The sequence below is a fragment of the Mytilus galloprovincialis genome, chromosome 2 (genome assembly GCF_965363235.1).
Source record: "Mytilus galloprovincialis chromosome 2, xbMytGall1.hap1.1, whole genome shotgun sequence".
In the NCBI taxonomy this organism is placed as follows: Eukaryota; Metazoa; Mollusca; class Bivalvia; order Mytilida; family Mytilidae; genus Mytilus; species Mytilus galloprovincialis.
In genome coordinates, this window is record NC_134839.1 from 107,338,136 (window position 1) to 107,357,294 (window position 19,159).

At 30.7% G+C, this 19,159-nt stretch overlaps 1 protein-coding gene across 1 annotated transcript; it reads left to right on the forward strand.

Annotated features, from left to right (window-relative positions):
- Positions 1–2,319: 2,319 nt before the first annotated feature.
- On the forward strand, positions 2,320–17,747 carry LOC143062598 (uncharacterized). Its single transcript, XM_076234263.1, has 14 exons — positions 2,320–3,089; positions 4,418–4,535; positions 7,569–7,766; positions 8,092–8,128; positions 8,812–9,102; positions 9,399–9,443; positions 9,728–9,882; positions 10,441–10,642; positions 11,812–11,928; positions 13,499–13,653; positions 13,903–14,016; positions 14,967–15,081; positions 15,885–15,978; positions 16,480–17,747. The coding sequence occupies exons 1-14, from the start codon at positions 2,320–2,322 to the stop codon at positions 16,631–16,633; spliced, it is 2,565 nt and encodes an 854-aa protein (XP_076090378.1). The 3' UTR covers positions 16,634–17,747.
- The last annotated feature ends 1,412 nt before the right edge of the window (positions 17,748–19,159 follow it).

Below are 19,159 nucleotides of genomic sequence, written 5' to 3' on the forward strand. Positions count from 1 at the left end.
AGTTGACCTAATGATCGATAAACCGATGAGCTTGTCTACCTACCAATCTTTTTCAAAATATTAATTATCAAACAACACAATACTACAATGTTGTGTTCATTAAACACCAGGATTCTTTTCATCTTATTAAAATTTATAAATATCATTTGCATTACTCTAATTAATTAAATAACATATATATATATATAGGAATACGCCACATCTTCTTATCCGTATATTATACTTGGGTCGCACTTTTGAAAAATATTTATCCCTAGTTACACTAGTTATTGTTTAGATCGCTTTCTATGAAGTAGAATACCAGCTAGGGTTACCCCAACATATAATTAAATGAACAAATCATTCAACCTTGAAAGCATCACTGAACATTGTATATCACGCGAAAACAGCCGTCATCCTTGAGGAGCGAATAATACGTTACAAGCTAAACTAACTGTCATTCAATTCAAAATATAATGTATACATTAGTTATTTTGTCACTTGAAATAAGATTAATTTTGGGATATATCACAAGCGTTATTATTCACGGAAATTTAGATCAGAAAGTATATATGTAGTATTTTAACAGAAAGATTTTAAAGTGTCGAAGAGAATCTATTCGAGATCGAGGTCGAAATTCACTATTATTCCATATTTGTATTATTTTAGTAGGTTTCTCCATATGAATTGGATTTTGAATAAAAAAGCATATTCACCTGAGAAATTGTTATTCACCGCGCTTAACGTCACGCGCTTTTACATGCAACGTTATGGTAAAATGTTGCATGTAAAAATTGTTTTGGTATATGTTTGTCATTAAATACATTTTTTTTCTCTCGGAATATGGAATAAAACAATTACTGTCTTTTGTATTGGTAAATATGGGGTTTCATTTACTTTTGAAAAACTGATATTCACTGAGGCCGACGGCAAAAGACTATTTACTGAAAATAAAATAAATCAAAATCTTGATTTATCCTTCATTTACGTATTCAAAAGCACTATTATAGTTATGTTGGTTAATTAAAAACAGCTAACATAATGACATAATTTATTACATATGACTGGAATACCTAAATATATTAATGTCTCTAAAACCAATGGTACTACAAATGACTGAAATGAGTGAATTGTGAAAATGGGAATATTGAAGCAATCTAAAGAATACTTTGAAGACTTGTCCCGTTATTTGTCATAAAAGTCTACTGTCAATGAGCAAAACCCATATCAAATAGTCAGCTATAAAAGGCCGCGAAATGAAAAATCTGTAAAACAATTTAAACGAGAAAAATAACGGCCTAAGTAACCCTCTTTGATATATTTCAGGTTTGTATTAACATTCAGTGCTACAGCAGGAGGATTTAGAAGACTACGCCATCGTGACACAGCTGAAATATATCCATATCAGTATTACAGTGAGAAAACTACGTCCAGTATAATACAATTTAATTTTGACTACGAGAGCCCAAACCATTGCATTGAAGAAAGTACACCATGTTCCGACAGCCCATTACACATGTCAGAGGATATAACAAAGGTAAAAGAGCAGCTTATTTAAAGATTAAACAGTAGAAGATATAGGCTTTTGGTATTTGAATTAATGAAAAATCAAGGTAACAACTCCAATCATGATATTTTCTTTAATATGTCTCTTATAAGCAAACAATTCAAAAGTATTATGCCCATATTGTTTTATTAAGGTAGGTGCAGAATAGCAAATCAAATACATAAAATTCTCTTGCACTCATTTGAAGCCGATGCTGATACAGTTTTTAAAAGTACCCGACGATTTCATCAACTCAGTATTTAGTTCTTCGACAATTACCATAAGCGACACATCAGTTTCACATTTTAATTCAAACCGAAATTGACCCCTATGTTCTACATTCGACACTATCAAACAGGGTATTTACTTTAGTTGCATTTTACTGTTTGAACGGGGAAATTCATTTCAATCTATATTCAAGTCAACCTTAATTAAATGAAAAAATGTTTTGACCTTTCAGTTGCCTTTTTTCTTTAAATATTTAGTATGAATAAGAAACAATTTTGAAATTTAGTACATTTGAAACTTAATCTTTACGTCAGCATTAATCAACTTCTAAACTTTGCCATTAAAACAATGGATGACATTAGACCAATTATATATCTTATTTACAATAAAAAAAAATAGTTGCAAACTAATGTTTTATTTTCTAATGTGTTACCTCTCAGTAAAACAAACTTAAATATTGAAGTTGAATGAAACATACTTTATATCAGAACAGTTTGAATCCAAGGTGGAATGGTTGGTCAGATGAACTGTCTGGGGTAATGAGGTATTCTTTTGAGGTTTGGAAAATGGAATATAGCAAAGACTTTAAAAATCTGAGAGAACCTTTAATTACCACAACAATCAATCCTGTGCCTGTTTTTATTCGAGAAGTTAACGTCACCAACCAAATTCAATATCCAACATTTCCACCAACAGAACCTGGAGTATATTCATGTATTCTGGAAGTCAGTGATAATGCAAATAATACACGATACGCAAGAAGATTTGTTTTATACGATAAAACATCGACAGTAACAACACAGCACGATAAACCAATAAAATGTACTACTGCTTCGTCATCAACTGGTTATACATGGCAAACTAATGGTGAAGACACTGTACAAATTTCCTGGAAAGACCATTTCATTAATACTGTACATGCAGACGGCCATTTTCTCAGTCCAATTAGTGCATATGAGCCACGATTAACTGATGGTGGTCGGAGAGACGACTACAAGAACATTGAGAACAAGTTTGATGATTACGAAGGCAAAATAACTAGAAATGGAATTGACAACGTTAATGGTATAGTAAAGTTTGAGTTTGCATACCAATCACCTACAGCAGATGTTTCTAATTTGAAATGGACGGATCTAAGTTTATCAGAGAATAGAACTGTGACGTTATCAAGTAGTCAAGACGGATTTTCACAAAAGTTTTGGGTTCGAGCAAGAGATGTTATCGGTAATATAAAAGAAGATGCAACAATAGTTTATTTTGATGCATCACCTCCTACAATAAGTCCCCCGTCTATTAAATATAATCTGGAAAACGGACGTTACGATTTTTCAAGCAGGCAAGTATTTTTTATTCTTCGTTATAGGTTTGCGACACTACAATGCATTCTATTACAAATTAAAGCAAAATGAATTAGCACAATACGCGTAAGCAACAGTACTCTCCTATGTATATGCGTCGGACAGCATGTGCATAATTTCAGTGTTTTCATTGATTATAGTGAGAACACAAAATATAAGATTTAATAATATCAGCGCTCTTTAACTTCGATGTACTTTCCAACCATGATGTATCCTGATTTGATTTTCATAACTATTTTTTCTTAAAATGTCCTGTACCAAGTCAGGAATATGGGAGTTGTATCTAATAGTTCGTTTCTCTGTATATTGCATAGTTGTTTGATTTTTGTTGCACTTCAGTGTTCTGTTGTTTTCTTGTTTTCCTCGTATAGTTTATTTTCCCCCTAAGTTTTAGTTTGTAACCCTGATTTGTTTTGTCTCAATCGATTTTTTATTTAAACAGCAGTATACTACTGTTGACTTTATTTAAGTTGGCTCTTTGTGTTTATCTTTACTAATTAACTTATATTTGTGCTTACAGTTTTAGGCAAATGTCATACTTGATAGTGACTAACTACAGATTTGGGAATGATAAACTGTAACGTTTAACTAGAAATACATGAAGAATATCACTTTCAAATTGTTATAATACTTTTAAGCTTCTTCGTTAGTTCTCAGGTGAGAAAAGAAAGACGAAAGATACTAGAGGGACAGTTAAACTTATAAATCGAAAATAAACTGAAAACGCCATGGCTAAAAATGAAAAAAAACAAAAAATAGTACACATGGCACAACATAGAAAAGAATAAGCAACACGAACCCCACCAAAGACTAGGGGTGATATCAGCTGCTTCGGAAGGGTAAGAAGATCTGCTCCATATGTGGCACCCGTCGTGTTGCTCATATTATAACAAATCCGGTAAATAGTCTAATTCTGTAGGTCACATTCATGAATAGGGAGGGGATTGTAGTTACGACGTAAGGAACATATCCGATATCAGCTGTGAAACGGTTATTCCATAACGGTCAACCAATTCGTGATGGCGTCCGTAAAATTTACAAAGGAATGATTTCAACCTCACTGAATGTCAATGAGTTGTCTCATTGACATTATAACCCCCATTTTATATCCTTATATCCGTATGGTAGAAGTTTTGAAATCGGTGTTTGATGTATAATTTTTTATATGCGTTGCCTATACCAAAATCCCGCGGTGTGAATACTATATATATTATACCTCTCAATCACATTTCAAAGTGTGTTTGATTTTGTATTCATTTTGAAGTTTTGATTCTAGTTATCTTACGTCTTCGTTTTTGCTTTTTAGGTTAACGTTTGTATCAAAGGATGACAATAGCGGTGTTCCCTTAGTCAAACTAAGAATAGAAACAAAGTCCGGTGAGCTAAAATACGAACATAAATACAGGGATGATGAATTGATTGTGGTAATATATCTTCATTACTTGATAAAATTTGCGATCAGAAGGTTTTTTGTTTATATTTTTGGCAAAATAGAATAATGGCATAGAAATTAACATGTTGCTATGAAACTGGGCATCCCGTTTGAATGGTTTTACACTAGTAATGTTAGGGGTACTTTATAGCTTGCTGTTCGGTGTGAGCCAATGATTTGTGTTGAAGATCTTACTTTGACATATAATGATTTACTTTTATAATTGTGACTTGGATAAATAGTTCTCTCATTGGCACTCATACCGCATCTTCTTATATCTATGAATTGGTAATTTGGGTTTATAAGATTGTAATTCTAAGTGCTTGGAATTATATTTTTAATTAGATTTGTGAAATTGTTCTTTACAGCTATATCAAAAAGTGATATAAATGTGTGTGTTTTAGAGTGGATTAATTATCATTAGATAGTTGGTGGAGTTATTTCCCTTAAAATTAAATGTCAATATAGAGGAAATACATCTTAAATCTAGCATAATATAATGTTAGGCAAAACAGCTTACAAAAAAAATCACGTAACTTTACTCTTACTTTAAAAATGAACACGTGTCTATTTAATTTTCGATGGAATCCCAAACGTAAGTAATCATATAAATACATTGTTAGAAATGTTACTCTCAGTACAAAAAAAAAATACAAAAAAAACAATGATACTGGTCAAGTATAAGCAATCCAGTAAAGCAAAAAGCTTTTATTTTTTGTTGAAATCAAATAAGTTTCATTATGGAACTTTTGGACCCTGATAAGTACAATTTCTAACAAATGATAAAATTTTAAAACATTATTAAATTAAGCATATTGAAATCGATCAAAGTTCAACTTTGCTGAAGTCAATGATCTCCTTAGTGTTTCAAACTAGTCAAAAACATTTTTATTAAAAATTTTAGCATTTGCTGCTTTAAGTTGGTTCACCAGAGAAAACATTATTACTTGGATAACTTTTGAGATAATAATACAATATCAAGCATATTTATTGAAAAATTAAATAACAAAACTACCATTTTATTTATAAAATTATAAAACATTCTTAACCATTTCGTAAAAAGGTTTTTAATCTATATCCGCAATAAGACATATGATCATCATATAGTTAATCTATCTTAAATAATCATGTTTAAATTCGTTAAGATTCAAGTGAAACCAGGGTTTGATATTAACTTTTCATAATCAGTCTACTGAAGAAAAAAAAAATTCAAATGAACTTTGTTTGGATTGATAAACTAGTAATTGTTTGCGCTTTATTGCTTGCAGTTCGGTGTGAGTAAAGGGTTCGTGTTAAAGGTCGTACTTTAGCCTATAATTGATTACTTCTTTTGCTTACCTTGCTCAAAGGGTCAAGTGAGCTTTTCTCATCACTTATTGTCCGTCGTAGGTACTTTTACAAAAATCTTCTTCTCTGAAATTATTGGGAAAATTAAACCAAACTTGACAACTATCATCATTTGGGTATCTAGTTAAAAAAATGTGTCCGGTGACCCGGCCAACCAACCAAGATGGCTAAAAATAGAACATAGGGGTGAAATGTAGATTTTGGCTTATATCTCTGAAACAAAAAGCATTTAGAGCAAATCTGACATGGGGGTAAAATGGTTTATCAGGTCAAGATCTATCTGCCCAGAAATTTTCAGATGGATCGGAGAACCCTTTGTTGGGTTGCTGCCCCTAAATTGGTAATTTTAAGGAAATTTTGCCGTTTTTGGTTATAAGCTTGCATATTATCATAGATAGAGATATACTGTAAACAGCAATAATTTTCAGCATAGTAAGATCTACAAATAAGTCAACACGACCAAAATTGTCAGGAGTTATTGCCCTTTAAAGTCAATTTTTAACATTTTTTTTGATTTAAGGATTTTAGGATTCTCTTACCCCAAGGAGTAGATTACCTTACCCGTATTTGGCACAACTGTTTGGAATTTTTGGTCCTCAATGCTCTTCAATTTTGCATTTGTTTAGCTTTTTAACTGTTTTGATCTAAGCGTCACTGAGGAGTCTTATGTAGACGAAACTCGCGTCTGGTGTATTAAATTATAATCCTGGTACCTTTGATAACTATTTTGTAAATTTTTGTTATCTTTTACAAAAATCTTCTCCTCTGAAACTACAAGGACAAATTTAACCAAACTTGTCCACAATCATAATTAGGGTATCGAGTTTAAAAATGTGTCCGATGACCCTGCCCGCGAACCAAAATGATGGACATGGCTATAAATAGTACATAGGGTGAAATGCAGTTTTTGACTCATATCTCTGAAACCAAAGCATTTAGAGCAAATCTGCTGGGAACAAAATTTTTCATTAGGTCAAAATCTATTTGCTTTTAAATTTTCAGACCAATCGGGCAACTTGTTGTTGGGTTGCTGCCCCTGAATTAGTTGCAGCTTTTGGTTATTATCTTTAATATTATTATTGATAGAGATAAACTGTAAACAGCAATAATATAAAGGAAAGTAAGAGCTACAAATAAGTCAACATAACAAAAGTGGTCAATTGACCCCTTAAGTAGTTATTGCCCTTTATAGTAAATTTTTAACAATTTTCAGAAATTTTTGAAAATTTTTGTAAATTTTTACAAAATATTTTCCACTTTCACTTCTGGGCCATGTTCATTATAGGTAGAGATAATTGTAAGCAGCAAAATTGTTCAGTAAAGTAAGATCTACAAATGCATCACCAACACCACCAAAACACAATTTTGTCATGATTCCTTCTGTGTCCTTTGCTTAATATGCATAGACCAAGGTGAGCGACACAGGCTGTTTAGAGCCTCTAATTAGTTTATACAGTATTTTTTTATTAATGAAAACTACTGCGATAAAGTATAACAATGTTACATGAAATTCAAATATGGTATTCGTTTTGGAAAAACTTTTATTTATCCGTCTCAAATTGTTTACCAGTTTATCTTTAAACATTGTGACTTGGATGAAGAGTTGTCTCATTGGCACTCATACCACATCTTGTTATTTTTGCTAATTTTGAATGTCGTTTTGATTCTTTTTGTTTAGAGCGCTGGTGATTGTCAAAACATTGGAGAATGCTACTGTTCGCAAGCAGACCGTAGTAAATGTTACATGGCAACGTTAAGGCTAGATATAGACAATTGTTGGATGGGGGTTGCTATGAATGCGACAACAACGGAGATGCACAAGTTATTGATAACTTCATACAATGGTGCCATGTTATCAAAAGAGGCAGTTGTGGATGTAAGTCATTTACAGTGGCAACACACCAACATCGACTGTTAAATATTGCCGACACTTGGTTGTTATATGCTTATGTAATATATACAACCAAATGTAATGTAAACAGCTAAATGCAAATCGAAAATAAAATTCAGATTTTAAACTAGGCACCAATGTTAGTGTTGTGTAACTAGTTTTTATTTTATTTATATGGAAATATTCATTTGTCACTTGCTATAAAACAGTTTCAAATATATTTTAATTAATTCTTAAAATTGTTTTAAACATGAAACTTAAGTATTGATATTAATAAGATATTATTGTAATACATTATAAAACATTACAGATCGAAAGCGTGACAGAACTCAAAGGTATACAGGAATGTAAGTATACACTAAAGTATACTGAGTATGTCAACGATACTTCAGTTGCTGTATTATTTTTCTATTGTTAATAATATTATTATTATTATTATTATTATTATTATTATTCAGATCGATGACGGCTTATACCTGTTTTTAAATTACCGTTTCAGAGTTTAAAAAGATAGATACAGATATTTAAAATATTTTAATGTTGTTTTGTTTATAGACTGTATCTGAAGAATGCATATATGCCATTTGGTTTTGATATAGTGTTTTTTTTTATAGTGATTAAAGTATTAACACAATATTGACAGCTACACCCCATTTGTTTCACATTTCTACCCCTCTTTTAAATTTGATCACACATCGTTGTCAATATAATGAAATCCTTTTCGACTGTCATACAAGTCAAATGAGAGGTTTTATTTTTCTGTTTGTCATGGCCATGGCGTTGTCAGTTGGTTTTTTTTCTATTTATGGGTTTGATTGTCTCGTAAGTTTCGTTGGCCCCTTTTTGATGCGTTTGTGATTCGAATTTTGCCATTTAATTAAATATTTTTGTTTGGAATTTTCTTCTTCTGAGTTGTTTATTGTAGTGATTTTCTTGAGCAGCATTAAAAACCCGATATTCATACCTGCTAAGCGAAATAACTTTTCTGCACTTTTACAAAGATATCTGTAAAACTTTCTTTTTATTATAGATTACGGTGTTGCAGATTTACAAGTTAATGTCTTAACAGATACCAGTTTTAAAGCTACCTGGAAACAGCCAAAGTCTTGCTATGTTAGACTCGGGATAAAACTAATGGTAACAAATGAGGAAGGCCATTCACAGGAATACCCAGTTTTCAAAGATGCAACATTCTACACGGTTGGAGGTTTAAATGCATCTGCTACTTACATTATACATATGTTCACAAAATATGGTACAGACGATTATTTTCAAATGAGTGACTCAGTGAACACAACTATCAAGCTTATAGGAAAACCAGGCTAGTATCATTATTCAAAAATTATTCAGAACTTATATCTCTTTAGTGATGCTTGAAGTCAAATTGTCTAATAATCCAAGAAACAATTACATTTAAAAGCGATGTATTCGAACGTTGTTAGAAATATATAAAAAAAAGATTACTGATAGAAAAACAAAAAAAGAATGAAAGTGTAAAATAGTTTTAACTGGCAGAGACGGGTCTAGTAAAACCTTTTGAAGAAACAGCTCACCGTTGTTTGGTTTCATATGAACGTATTAACGAAGATATTTTAACTTTTAATTTAATATTTACAGAATCTGGAGGAATAGGTGCTGGAGCCATAGCTGGAATAAGTGTTGGTAAGCATTATGTTTCATTCCACTCAATGGGTTTAATTTGAAACTACAAATGTAATAACAAAACAAAAGCAGTTGTTTATGTGTAGTGATTTATTATATTCTGGGTTAATCCTTCTGAAATTTCGTTTACTGCCTTATACTGAAGCTACACATTGATCTAGATGAGCAAGACATGTTCTTCAAAGCCTCCAGTTCAATTTAATACGCTTAGTTAAACCTTTTTTTCTATAAAATAAATATCGTATAGAAGTCGTGACTACCATGAATTATTTTGTCTATTGCAGGATTTATCTTGCTCATCCTAATTTTCATTATCGTCCTGATCATTTTGCACCGAACTGGACGTCTGACGAAGGCAAAGGAACAAGTTAATACCGGGTTTACCAAGATCAGAAATACTATAAAACTAAGAGATCCGGAATCGAAATCAGGTTATAACGTGAGTAAAGATTTGGAAATTTATAGTATGAATGACAGAATTATTTGAATTAAAACTGAATTAAAATACGAAAAGGTTTAAATTTCAATGAAGAAAACTTATGTCATACATGAGATGTTTTATTCCGAGTATTTTTCATTCAGGTATGTATTACTATATAAGTACATATATGAAAACTCATTATCTTACATCATGTCGATACTATATCCATTCTATTTGTACTGATTGATACTTAAGTCTGACTTAAGTCTGTTACAATCTGTTATATGTGTATGTTACTCAGTCGAGGAAAAGTCGGGGTTTTTTTTGTGATATAATTTTAAGCCGGTATGATTTTGTTGGCAATCCGGTAAAATCCTTACAAATACAAGTATAGGATTTATTTTCTCGACAAAATACGAGTGGCCACATTGCATTATATACGTTATTTATGTTATTATTATTATTTTTTATGCTTTTTATTTGTAAGGAATGCGTTAAACAATAATTCTTAGATTTTAGAAAGTTCTATGACAAATAACAAATTAAGACAATTTGTTCTAAATTATATTTTCACAGAACCGAGCATATTCTGGAGTTAACGAGGATGAATATTATATAGAGGGTGGCGTACATATTTCAACGAGCCAAGCACCTCTATCACGAAAGTCGATATCGCTTGAGTCAGAAATAACTCGTGGAAGATTTGCTATAATTTTTAAAGCTATTTATTATGGTAATAACAGAGACGCCGAGACTGTTGTTGCAAAGACCCTTAAAGGTAATATTAATAAGGTATCTCAGAGTAATAAATAGAAGACAGATTTTTTTAGTTATTCAAAAAACATCAATTTATCTTGAAAGAAGGAGATCATATATGGTTTTTGGAAAGAGAGAAAAATCTGATCAACGGAAAGTAACATTAGTAATCTGTCGCAGTATATTTTCGCAAAAATAATATTTTTTTTACAATTAAAATTATAAAAAGTTGATTCAAGTGTATTCTTTTAAAAATAAATCCAAGAGTTACCCGACAAATCACAATCATTGTATGCCTATGACCTTTTTTAACAAACCTGACAGGCTTAGTTTTGAACTTATAAGATTTAATTTTTCTGTCCATATTTACCCTTTCATTGGTCAATCATCAAAATGGAGAGCGACAGTCTATGCAATGTTCCTTCAAATGTACATATTGCACGTACATACATATTAATCTTGTGTCTGTCTATTCTAGTCACATTGCAAATACGTATCGCATGATTTATCTGATAATCGCAGATTATGTATTTCAATATTTAGGATAAGTACCCTCCTCTCCTCTATTACATACCCTGAAATTACGTGTGTTCGTTCTTTTGGAAAAAAAATGTAAACAATATATATCAGTTGTTTGTACTGCTTTTGATTCCATATGAATATACATCTTTTACTTTCTGAGCTTTAGAAAAATATGTTCTACTTTGATGGCTTATCAAAGGCACCAAGCTTATAATTTGATACGCCAGACTTAGAAATAAAAAAACAATATTTTGCTTGATTTTGCTTTGATTTTTAAAATAAATATATATATATATAATTCTGTTGGGGAAATATAATCAAACAAATTGCAAAACCACTACCTTCACCCTTGAATGTAAACAGTGAGTGAAATTAGAATTATGAATATTTATATACTGATTTTGCTATCGGTACATATAATTGCGTGTCAGTCAGCTCATGATAGAAATTTACTATTATAATACACATATCCTTTGACAATATAATTGTTCTGCGCATACACAATAATAGAATGAAGCATTGACTTGAATATTCATGATAGTTTGATGCCTAAAAAGTGTTTTCTCACATGAAAGAAATAAATTAATGTTGAAGACTGTTTAAAATGTATTTATTTGTGTTCGACTGCATATCATATTTTTCTAAGCCGACATTAATTTGAAATTGTAGACCAAGCAAATGATGATGATCTTAGAAAGATGAGGACAAAAATAAATTTCTATTCAACAAAAGTTGGTCATCACAAACACGTACTTGATTTTAAAGGATTTGTTGAAGACGAAGTTCGTAAGTTTACCATTTTTAATTAGTAAATCAAAGTAGTTCAGACAGCTTATGTGCTAAATATTTAAAGGTATGTGGAACTGCAACACTTTTAAAACATTTTGATTCTTCAGAAATGGCAAAAAGACAGAATGTAGTTAAACATGCAGTGTCAATTTTTAAATGGTTTACCATTATTTTATTTTAAAACGTCTCAAAAATATTTTACTGAAATTACCTCATATACACACATTGTTTTAATCAGTAAAGTATTTACAATTCTAATATGACGTTCTCCAAACACTTTGAGTATACACATGTGGTAAAATATGAATAAATTGTTTGGACTGTTCTAAGTGTACATCCATTTCATTCGGTCTTTCATGAATGAGCTACCCGACGTTATAGAACGATGACGCAAGAATATAAACATTTTACTGGAAACTGCAATAGTGCGTTTTTTTACGAAAACGGCTAATATTTACCCCCATAGGGCGCTTCGATCAAAAGAAAGTGTGGTATTTGTCTTATTAGAAAGAAAATAATTCATGGGGACTTGAAATTATACTGATTTGACCTTTATGCCGATAGTTTACCCCTGACTGTCGTTTGTGGTAAAATATCTAGCATAAAGTACCAATCCGTGGTAAAATCAGTATAAAGTCATGCCCCCATGAATTATTTCTTAAGTAAATAGAGTTTTAAATATCATTCAAGTCTTAATACACATTTACATTGAATGTTTAACTTAGTTTACTGATTTTTTTTTGATTTTTTTTTTCTTAAATATACAAATTTTATTTGTCATCATTTACAGTGCTTAGTTTTGGAACATTTTTAATATGTAATTGGCCATAGCAATATAATTACAAATGCACCCAAACTTTCAATAAGTATCTAACTGCATATATATGTATTTCGAATTCTGTTATATTTTCGACTGTTTAAGGTAGATCATAGGTAGATCATAGGTATATGTTTCTGGAGATAGAATTTTCTTATACTTTGGCAAAATGAAAATTTTGCTATGCTCCTTTCAAAAATATAAGGGATGGGTCACCGTGCTATTTTTTCAAGGTATGAGTTATTGGAAACTATCTTAGTTTACTTAAAAACACATTGTGCGCATGAAAAGAAAATGTTTTTTACTGAAAATATTACCTCAAATTTCTAAGTTAAAATATTTTTGATATTGCAATAACACTAGACTGATTGTGTATTGCGATAGTATAATCCAAGTTGGCAGTATACCATGAATCTACCTGAAATTAAGTTTTGTCTTCAGTTTTAGTAAAAAAAATATTTTCAGATTGTTGACCTCTTAATCTATGAATATGTTATTTGATCGTTGTTTTATTCTAATTTAATATATCTTTTTTGTTAATTTTGAGAATGTGTAACCGGCTTATTTAATATAGTCACATTTTCCCTTATTGAACAGAACATAACCAAACGAAATTCAGTCACTCCTTTTTAAATTGTCAACGTGACCTCGCTGGTCTCACTGACCACCGTTATAAAGCAAAAGTACATAAAGTCTCTAATCAACATTAAAAAAAAATGATCAATTAAATTGTGTATACTTAATACACAGGAGGGCCCTTCATGGTGCTAGAGTTTTGTGAGAATGGAAGTTTGAAGGATTACCTCAGAGATAATAAATCCAAAGTTAATGACGATATGACGGAGAGATTGTATCGGATATCATATGGAACTTGTATGGGCATGGACTATTTAGCCACAAACGGAGTAAGTGTTTAATTCATATCACTAATCGAAATTTTTGAATGAATAAACAATATTTAACATTTATGAACTGTAAATTCTATATAAATGCGTTAATCATGGTACCACTGACTTATGCAAACATGTAAATGGTTCCAGAAGAATTCTGAGATTTAGAGATTATTAAGGGCTGTATCAATACGCACCTGTTCATATACTAAATAATGTTACATGGCTTTTATTTGTCTAACGGTAGTATCATCTGTTATTTAGATTGTCCACAGAAGACTTGCAGCAAGAAATATTCTTCTTAACTTTTTATTAGAACCAAAGATAACAGGATTTGGACCAGACCCAGATGCTGATAAGGATAACGACGATGCTGGTGTAAGTGCATGCATTTATTTACATATGAAAGGATAACAGACAACGTCATTCAGTACTTGTAGCCTGAAACAGCAGGGTTAACTCTTTTTAATTAGGAACACAGTTCACAGGAAACACATAATTGAATACGGAAGACAAAATTCCAAACGATAAATGGAATAGATGAAAATAAATAATTAATGTTAATTAATACTTTCCGCTTTCAAATTGTCTTACATACATATTTATTGAATTTAAATTACATTGGGGATTGCTAAACCTAGATGAATAAAACGTCATGAAATCTAAAAAAAGATGTCAATATTAAAAAGAAACTATCATACAACTGTCATTAAAGTAAATTCTCAAAACTACACATACTACAATAGACATTTATTTGATATCAACTTTCGAGGTTCAACATTAAACACACTGCTTCCATTGTCATCTCATACAGTGGAAAAACAAAATCATGACAAGGTACACATTAGAATATACAAGAAAAGTTAGCACTTAACTGTACAACGATATCATAGATAACACAAATACTGTGCAGACAAAATATATTAAACGTTGTTTCATGGTATTAGGGAAACCCTAGCACTGAATGGCAGTGTGTGCAACTTTTATATCGTTTATTTTATGCAAATCATGTCAGCTTTTTCTTCTTCATTATATAACATTTTCATTGCCATATCTTAAAAAAGGGTAAGCTTTCTGTATCCGAAACTACTGACTTGATTTCAACGAAACGGTTCAGGCAACTCTCGTACATAATGAAGATATGCACCTTCATTTTATTATTGAAATGTTTTCTTTGAGAGAACATATTGCAAAACATTGAACTTTTCTACATCTGTTTACATTTGGAGGAAGTGTATATGTGATCTTTTTTGCTTTTGTTTTAATTGTTATTCCAAGTCTTCGAAAAAAGACTGCAGTATTAAAAACGTTCCTTTTAATATTTATAGGAAAGAATTCCTGTGAAATGGATGGCTCCTGAATGTATGTCAAGTACAAAGAAAGCAACAGAGAAGAGTGATGTTTGGTCTTATGGTATAGTCCTGTGGGAAATTTTCTCTATGGGTAACCTTGTTTTTCTTCTGTTAAAACGTTAAAATGAAAACATACTTATTACAAGGGTAAAACTGCCTTAAATGATAAAAAACTGAAACATAAAAGTTGTACATTTCTAAAAATAAAATAGAAACTTGATGGCTTGTACATTTTTGTTTTTAGAAATATAAACTAAAAAAAATATAACACAGAAATCTTGAAAAGAAATAGAAGAAGAATGAAAATCATACATTGTTGGGCTTTTTCCTTCAATAACGTATTCGCTATAACTAAAAGTCAATATATATTAGACTATGAAGTATATTCTTGATTTTACTTGTAATCAACATTTCATGCAGTTGATATTCTGACAAAGACAGATAAAAATGACATAAGAAACTTATTTTGTTATCAAAATTGTACATGTATAGAAGCAAATTATTAATGGAACAAACCAATATGATAGCAGTAAAAATATCTAAAATAAAAAATTAGTAATAAACAAATATTTATTAATATAATCAGTAGCGCAGAAAACAGCTGGAACCCCGTGAATCCCATATTGTCATTAAAACAAAGATAAACAACAGATACAGATATTGTATATATATTTGTTTTTTTATCCAAATAGCATTTGTCTTGCAATCATATTTTGCAATATGCCAAACTATCACAGTTGTGTCTTTCTAATATCTTGTATATCTTCTCTGTATATATTATAACTATTGCCCCAAAAAGGGTTATAACTTTTGATGTTCATGTGCAAAAATAAATCATCATAAAAAATAAATGTTCGCATTGAGATTTCAATGTACAAGTTTTCTTTTTTGAAGGCGAGACCCCATACCCTGATGTAAAAGGCCCACGTCTGCCAGACTGGCTCAGACAGAATAATAGAATGACTAAGCCGGAATACTGCGATGATCAGTAAGTAATGACATTTATGTGCATACATATTTTTGTCAACCTTTGACCTATTTTTTAAATATATTGCCATTATATCAGTACAATTAAGGTCATATTACTCACTCCTTGGTTAAAATCGAAAATAACATTTGTATCATTCACTCGGTAATGGCCTGACCACTAAGCATTACCGACGATTGGGTTCATTTTAATGTTCCTTTGGTATTTATTTTCTCTCTTATGTCTGTTTACTGAATACTTATAATAGGTTATAATTAATGGAATATGGCTCTCGGTCCATCTTATCAAGTCGAAATTTCCATAACCAAGTGTTGTCAAATTAGCATTTAAATCTGATGTTTTAATTGCAGATGTATCACAAATTCAGAGATTCAAATTTAAATATAAGGTTTTATTTATAGGTTTATCGGAATCGTGATTTAGATGTTATGTACTTTCCTACTGTGTTTGAACTATTTATTAAACATTTTGATATCATTTTGTTGTACTTTTATTATCCAGGTTTTACAAAATGATGAAGAAATGCTGGCAGTATGAGCCGAACAAGAGACCAAACTTCAAAAAGTTAAATACTGACTTAGCAAAGATGTTTTCGGAGGGCCCGGACGAGGAGTATTATTACAGATCATCCCGAATCTACGATAACAGAACATAGTTAAAGACGTTTAAAGAACTCTTTATCCCATGCTTGATAGATGAATTACGAAGAATTGAGATATACTCCTGACATGTGATATCTGATATACACTGTGATAGGATGATTTAAAAAATATAGACTTTGGTAGTGAAAAACAATTGTCAGAAATTTGACCTAATTGGAATAAAGCATGACAGTAGTATGATTTCCAATAACATTAGAAGACATCATCGTGTAAATAATGTTTGTGTAGACAATTTATCAGATCATATTGTAGAAGCTAACTATATACGGCCATTGTTCTATGATTAACATATACTATTACTACCTGTAACTTCTCTCAAGTCAAAGTAAAACTTGACAATAATCCTTTATTCTGTCTTGTTATATCAAATACATGTACTCCAAAATAAGCTGCTTGACAGAGTCGTAAGAAAGATAGACTTGAAATAACACAATATGCAATTGTGTTCTTTAAATTCAAATGAAGATGACATTAATACATGATGGAATGCCCAGCATTCAAATAACAACGACAAGTATGTTAAAAGTAAGATTCTGCTATAAAATATGAAATAATTTCAATATCTAAATACAGAAAAACAGTTTAATTGTGATTTATCCACGTGAACATGAAGAAATATGCAACAGTGTGGCTTTGGTTTGTTATATTTTTTTTCCAAGAATAGATGCTATTATTTAATTCATATTATCATTAGCATTATCAATATTGTTACTTTACTAATGTCTAATTGTAATCGTTATATGTAGCATACCCTTTATGGGCTAATAATTGATTTAATAGTATTTTTATATAAATAACGTTAAAGTATATAACATGACATATTTTGACAAACGTTGATTTGTAAATAAATAGAAGTTGTGTTTGATAGGTTAGTAATTTTTCTGGTAATGACCAGCGCATAACTAAAAGATATTTCAAATGTACTAGGATTTAAATGAGAAGATAATTTATTAAACTTGCTAAAATTTAATGCTTTTTAGTATTTAGAATTGTGTTGTAAGCCCAGTATGTAGAACTCTACTTTATGCGTTGTTTGTTTTATTTAGATAATCAAATGTTGTATTTAATTTTAGCATACATTCAACAATAAAGCTTTACTATAGACAATAGGTAATTTTTCACTCTTGTTTGCATGATATCTGTCATTTAGTCCAAATATACATATCCATATATAAATACATTTCCCCCACCTAAGTAGCAATATACCAACTTCACCTGCATATCGAATAAACATTATCCAACTAATTCGGTATTTAAGAGCTTGCATCTCCTATCCAGACTTTGTTATCGTTAGTGTGTGAGCAGAAAGTTAACAAACCAGGGATATATCAGAAAAAAACACTTCCCCTTTTCCTAAAAAAATTCATCGGAAGGTACCAAGACTGTGTTGATACATTTTCCGTATTAACTTAACAAATAATACCAGAAAGTCTTGAAGTATTCATTCTGTGTACTGATGTTGTTTATCATCTAAGTGACGTGTACTAGTGTTCTTTTTTTTTGTCCTTCGTACGGTTGCTTCTACTGTTTGGTCTGTTTTCGATGATATCAATTTGACGTGGCTCTGTACTTATGCATCCAGTCATTGAGTTGTTTGTATTATCTTTCATGTTTGCTTTACATATGTTCTTTATCCGTGTGTATTTATTGTTTCTATGATCTGACTCTGTACTTAAACATTCCGCCATTGTGTTATTGTTCTATTATATTTTTTTTGTATTCTTATCATTTATATTTACTAATGCTTTGTCAATATGCCCGTTTGTGTTTTGATGATTCATAATGACGTGACTCGTTTTAGACGATATACACAATAAGCATATAGACAATCCACAAGAAGTACAAGGTAAACTCTAATTTACATTCTGCCGAGGATATACATAAAACAAGTATAGACTATATTCTGTCATAATTGAAAGACAAAATTATTTTATATCTCTACCTGTGTGACGTTTACATTCTGATGTCGAACGCACGATTCTACAACAGAGTTAATGTGAATGTAACCATTTGGTTCCAGTACTGAATATGTCAATCCTTTATGGGTTGATTTAACATACAAATAAATACGAAAACAAAGAAGCATTAAAGGAGATTGTTAAATTTGATATGTGCCTTTTTGTGCTGCTTTGTTTATATTTAATTGTTTGTTTTTATTGTGAATGAGGTTATAACGCAATGTTGACTGCTGTACCCCTAATTTTTTACCCTTTATGTCTAATTGTTTTGTTTTGTTCATGATGCATTGTCAATATAATGGAATTTGATGTGACTGTCGTACAAGTGATAGGTTTAGCGCTTTAACGTCAGGTTAAATTAACCATTTTATACATAGACAATGCCTGTACAAGTCAGTAAAATGGCAGTTGTTATCTATTCGTTTGATGTGTGAGGGCTTTTGATTTTTCAATTTGATTAGGAACTTTCTGTTTTGAATTTTGCACGAAGTTTAATAATTTTGTGATTTAACTTGTTAATCTGCCTTTGTATGGAGTTTTATAACAGGGGAAACCGTAATT